The sequence below is a fragment of the Nerophis ophidion genome, linkage group LG26 (assembly GCF_033978795.1).
Source record: "Nerophis ophidion isolate RoL-2023_Sa linkage group LG26, RoL_Noph_v1.0, whole genome shotgun sequence".
Taxonomy (NCBI): Eukaryota; Metazoa; Chordata; class Actinopteri; order Syngnathiformes; family Syngnathidae; genus Nerophis; species Nerophis ophidion.
The window spans coordinates 19188261-19194471 of NC_084636.1; the positions used below are offsets into that span (position 1 = coordinate 19188261).

Sequence of the window (6211 nt, forward strand, 5' to 3'; positions counted from 1 at the left end):
ATATTTCTCGATGTCCATCTTGTAATCTGCAGTATATGATTTCCTTTTTGGTGCCATTTTATTTCAGTCCTCCTAAGTTTTCATAAGTTACTGCCAATGTTGATGTAATCCATTTTAATACCTCCGGCAGTAGCGTATAGCATATAGCAAGCAGTTAGCATACCATGATCCAGAATGCATTTCTGCCATGACCCGCCCCCACCGAATTCTTATTGCTGATATGTGTGTGACGATTGCGGACATTTTCTTCGTAGCTCAGGCGAATTCAATAAATAATAATATTTAATATTTTACGGTAATGTATTAATAATTTCCCACATAAGTCGCTCCGAAGTATACAGGACTGTCTCAGAAAATTTGAATATTGTGATAAAGTCCTTTATTTTCTGTAATGCAACTAAAAACATGAAAATGTCATACATTCTGGATTCATTACACATCAACTGAAATATTGCAAGCCTTTTATTATTTTAATATTGCTGATTATGGGATACAGCTTAAGAAAACTCAAAAATCCTATCTCAAAAAATTTGAGTATTTCCTCAGAACAAAGAAAAAAAAAAGATTTATAACAGCAAAACAAAATCAAACATTTGAAAATGTCACAATAATGCACTCAGTACTTGGTTGGGAATCCTTTTGCACGGATTATTGCATCAATGCGGCGTGGCATGGACGTAATCGGCCTGTGGCATTGCTGAGGTGTTATGGATGCCCAGGATGCTTCAATAGCGGCCTTTAGCTCATTTGCATTATCGGGCCTGGTGTTTTTCAGCTTATTCTTCACAATAACCCACAAATTCTCTGAGGTTCAGGTCAGGGGAGTTGGCAGGCCAATGGAGGACAGTAATGCCATGGTCAGTACACCAGTTACTGGTGGTTTTGGCATTGTGGACAAGTGCCAGATCATGCTGGAAAATGAAATCATCATCTCCATAGAGCTTTTCAACAGATACAGCTTCTATAGCCATATTCCCATGGTCAAGCCACTCCTGAACTCTAGACAACGGAAGTTCCCTCAGTCAGCAATGGTTTGGGGAGCCATGTCAGCTGCTGGTTTTTGGTCCACTGTGTTTCATCAAGTCCAGAGTCAATGCAGCTGTGTACATGATTCCATCTGTCGTAAAGCTCAATGGAGAAGTCCCAGATCCGAGAGTCAGGTTAACATTTTGGTGCATTATTAAATAACCCATCAACATTTATGTCATTCATGGTCCAATTCATTTTAAGGATCTAGTAGGACGTTTAATTGGTCAAACCTAAATCAAATGTAACTTTATTGGGTGTAATGGAAAATGTAATCGCAAGTAAGAGACAAAAGATATTTAGGGAAAGTAAATAAAAAATGACTTTTTCTTTCATTATGATCATGATTTCTAGTTATGTTAGATCAGCAGAGAATACCTTGCTGGCCTTAACGACTCACCACTGGCTGTATTCGCATTAATTGAGCAGATTCATCATTACTGCATCCTTGTAACATTTAACATTTAGCAGTATGCAGCCTCTCAGGATGAAATGTCAAAATTTACCACAGCCTGTCGTGCTTCTATTCTTTGAAACGTTGGCTCGCCGGCAGCGAATCTAAGCATTTGCACACAATTTTGCGACTTCTCTGCAAATTTTAATCCTTGTATATCAACTGTATTGTAGGAGAACACAGCATTTATCGACACAAAGAGAATGGACATCATTAAGAAGAAAGTGAGGAAGCTGGAAGACCAGCTGGCGTACGAGTCTCGAAGGTGTGTCATTAAAACTGTTTAGTAATCTTACGTATCGTTTGTATTTGAAACCCAACTGATAACTTCAACCTTTCCCACCCACTTTGCAGATTGTGGAGAGATGTGACGCTGAACCTAAAGCTCAAAGACATCGACTCTGCAACAGAAGCCAAACACCGGCTGGAGGAGAAGCAGAGAGTGGAAGCCAGAGAGAGGAAGGAGAATGAGCAGCAGTGGGAGACCCGGGTGAGGCTAGCGGTCGTATATTCACCTCCCGCAGTTAAAGTTTGAATATTTTCTCCCTAAATGTTTTGAACTCCTGTTTTCATGTCCAATCACGTTCAATACTTGCCACCATGAAACTTTTAGACGTGTTGCTGTTAAAGCGATAAAATTCAATCATGGACTACCAGACATGCAAAAGGATTAAAACTCAGTTTATCTTTTAACATACAGTGTACAACCTAAAATGTGCTTTTCCTGCTACTAACTGTCAAGGCAAACTTCCTTTCGCTAGCATTCCTGGAAAGCATCCCAACTAGGGCTGCAACTAACAACTACTTTGATAGCTGACTAGTCAACGATTATCTTCATGTTTAGTCGACAAATCTGATTATAAATGATAAATGGGTTGTACTTGTATAGCGCTTTTCTACCTTCAAGGTACTCAAAGCGCTTTGACACTACTTCCACATTTACCCATTCACACACACATTCACACACTGATGGAGGGAGCTGCCATGCAAGCCGCCAACCAGCACCCATCAGGAGCAAGGGTGAAGTGTCATGCTCAGGACACAACGGACGTGACGATGTTGGTACTAGGTGGGAATTGAACCAGGGACCCTCGGGTTGCGCACGGCCACTCTCCCACTGCGCAACACCGTTATAAAGCATGAAACTATTTAATGGCTGTAATTTAACCATGTGCTTTTAAATTCAGCTTAAGATATTCTGGCATGTCTTAACCAACAAAGATGACAAATTCATTCAGAAATATTTGTTTATACAGTTACTCTGCCGCTCATTAGGCTGTTACAAAAACCAAAATAAATAGTAAGCCATTGTCTATTTAAAAACGAGGAGAGGCCCAGTGCTGCCAAAAACTAAATATATTTGTTTATGAAAAAAAAAAGACAGCAACAATAAAAACACACCAAAGCAATCCAATTTCCTCAAAAAGAAACAAGTGTTACCATATTTTTTTTCATATTTTAGTTTTTAAAAAATCTACTAATAAAATGCATAAGAAATGGTGTAATAATAGTATTCACTGTTAGAAGCGGCCCTCTGGGGTCAAACATAACTGTGACGTGGCCCTCAGTGAAAACAACAACACCTCTGTAATAGACTATTATTTCTGCTAATTCTATCTTTCTAACCGATTGTATATTTGTTTTATGATATCGACGCCACGGTGCCAAATGTTCGTGTGTATGTCTGTGAGTGACCTTTGTTATTGTGCCAGCACTGCTTCACACTTAAGTTCTCGGCGAACTTAAAAAAAAAACTTGGATAAAGAAACTTTCATAAGGTGTAGCTGGCGGAAAATTATAGTTAAATCAATTTTTCACACGACTTGGTCTCTTACTTGTTTGCTAGCTAGCAAGGTAACAGAGTAAGTATTTTACCGAGTTGAGATCGACTGACATAATGCAGCTGATTGTTCCCGTGTCACAGAAGTACTGCAATAAAAAGCCTGGTCCATTTTGCAAATCAAGTAAGGTATTTATGTCTTTAACAAGATTAGGGTGAAATGTTCCCATACTTTACATGTTTTCACCTGTGATGTTGTGGCGAGTGGCCGCCCTGACTCGTTACCGTCCGGAAAAACAATTAATGACAACGCAGACTATTTGTTGACAGTTTCAACAAATCCATTTGTCCCCAGGCCCAACAACATTTTTATCTTCATCAAATATAAAAAACAGTGTACCCCTGTAACGACGCATTATGTAATTATGTATTTCATTTTCACCTCGTTATGTAATTCCGTAATAGTCTACCACAAACAAACATTGGCAGATTTTCTAATTTGTTAGAAATTGCAAAATTTGTTCCAGAATGAGGGTGCTGGACTTTTTTTTAAATAAAATTTAACAATTTATCACTGCCATTTTTAGTTTTTTTTTTTTAGATGTGATGAAAATCTAAATATTTCATTCAAATATATATATATATATATATATATATATATATATATATATATAGTACAGCCCAAACGTTTGAACACACCTCATTTCGCTGCGTTTCCTTAATTTATTTACATTGTAGATGGTCACAGAAGGCATCAAAACTAGAAGTGAAAACCATTTCAGGTGACTATCTTTTGAAGCTCATGGAGAGAATGCCAAGAGTGTGCAAAGCAGTAATCAGAGCAAAGGGTGGCTATTTTGAAGAAACTAGAATATAAAACATGTTTTCAGTTATTTTGCCTTTTTTTTTGTTGAGTACATAACTCCACCTGTTCATTCATAGTTTTGATGCCTTCAGTCACAATCTACAATGTAAATAGTCAGGAAAACTCATTGAATGAGAAGGTGTACTGTATAAAACATATTAAAATGCCATGAGAGAAACACGTGTGTGACATCCAGTATAATAATGTTCTCTGTGTGTCTGCAGCTATTCCACGAGGATGGGGAGTGTTGGGTGTATGACGAGCCGCTCTTAAAGAGACTAGCCTCTCCAAGGCAGTGAATGGAGTGACACACAATACAAACACACATGCATTAGGTATCGTACACATTGTAGAGTCTTCATAAGAACTCTTTTGCAACTTTCTTCTCCAAGCCTTCTACTGACTGACGGCAGAGGGCTTTCTGTACACAGCTTTGCATTCGACTGTAAAAACAACGGCAATGAATGATATTAAATGAAAAGCAGCTAAATATCTTCCAAGGTGATTTAGTAACTCCTTCAAGCGGGTGCCCTCTGGTTGTGATTTTGGCCTCTGCGTTCCAACTGAGGCCACTTCCTTCATAGGTTTTTGTAAAGTGTTGACATCGAACAATAATCTTAACACATATAAAACAAAGCTTGGCATCTCAGGGAATCTGGTGACTGAAGAAAGCAAGCCGCAGCCCCCTCAAAATGTCAGACAGCCTTAAAACCTTAACTCGGTGGGGAAGGACATTCTATGCTTGCCCGCATTTCGTTATATAGCTTGTTTATATATAAATATAGATATATGTATGAGACATATAATATTATTTTTATTTTATTTTATTAACTTTATTTTTCCTGACAATAGTGTAAAATACTAGCGCATATTGAAATGTCCCATCTTAAGGTACCAATCATGTTTGCTGTTCTGCTCCCATTTCAATTTAGGTGTCATTGTCTCCGGTGTAATCTTGCACAGTAAAGCCCCACAGGAGCCATATAGCAACCAATGGTATATAATATGCAATCTAGTGGTAATCAACAATGTTTGGGAGAAGAGGCTTAAGAGACTTTGATGTGCACACAGAACAAACAATGTTTTTGTCATCTGGAAGTATTTGACTGTATGAACAAAAGACTGTTTGTGGATTTGTTGTTCTTTTTCCAGACCACTTGCCCATGTCGAGGATATTTTCTTCACGATGAATTGATCGCCTTGCTCGGGGAAGGAGGAGGGTGCGACTGACCAAAAAAAACAAAAACGGTTTTGCGAATTTTGCTGCTGTTTTTTTTATATATCGCTGCTAGTTTTCTTTTCATAAATCACGATGAGGGTGATGCTTTTCCGACGACACCTTTTTGTTTCTTCCAAAAAGTTTTTCATTTCTTTATTTTACAGTAACATAGAAGTTGGATTGAAATGCGATTGATGAGATACAATAATAAACAAATTTCACCTGACTACGCCAAAGAATATGTGCTTAAATCTGGATGTATTTGCTTCAGTATTAGGTCCCTAACATTCCTTTTAATATTAATCCAGAACTCTTAATCCCACAAACGTGTGTAGACCTTAACAGAAATGACAATACTTGAGTAATTAAATATAGATACACTTAAGAGATGTCATTGTGCTGCTGTAGCATTGCAATGTATCACTGTTCCCACATTTTATGTTACAGCCTTTTTCAAAAATGTTTGACCTCAAAATTCTACAGACAATACCCCATAAGGATAAGGTGAAAAGGTTTTGCTTGTTTTTTTAATATTGTATTTTTAGAAATCACATGTAAGTAAGTATTCACAGCCTTGACTCAATACTTTGTTGATGCACCCTCAAGTTGTTTTGAATAACTTTGGGCAGTTTTGGCTGTTCCTGTTTGCGGCACCTTTCAAGCTCCATCAACTTTGATGGGAAAAGTTGTTTTTCTTACAGGATGTCTCCGTACATTGCTGCATTCATCTTTCCTTCCGTCCTGTGTAGTCTCTCAGTTCTTTCCACTGAAAAACATCCCCAAAGCATGTTGATGCTTCCACCGCCATGCTTCACTGTAGGGATAGCATAGGAATGGTGCCTGGTTTCCTTAAAACATTCCAAAGAG

At 38.0% G+C, this 6211-nt stretch overlaps 1 protein-coding gene across 2 annotated transcripts in view; it reads left to right on the forward strand.

Moving 5' to 3' along the window:
* Nucleotides 1–5570, forward strand: part of osbpl9 (oxysterol binding protein-like 9) — a 99907-nt gene extending 94337 nt beyond the window's left edge. For both annotated transcript variants that reach the window (XM_061888834.1, XM_061888835.1), the window contains 3 exons: nt 1654–1745; nt 1835–1970; nt 4350–5570. In XM_061888834.1, coding sequence (XP_061744818.1) covers nt 1654–1745; nt 1835–1970; nt 4350–4424 — 303 coding nt within the window. In that variant the 3' untranslated portion in view covers nt 4425–5570. The remainder of the gene's footprint in view (nt 1–1653; nt 1746–1834; nt 1971–4349) is intronic.
* The last annotated feature ends 641 nt before the right edge of the window (nt 5571–6211 follow it).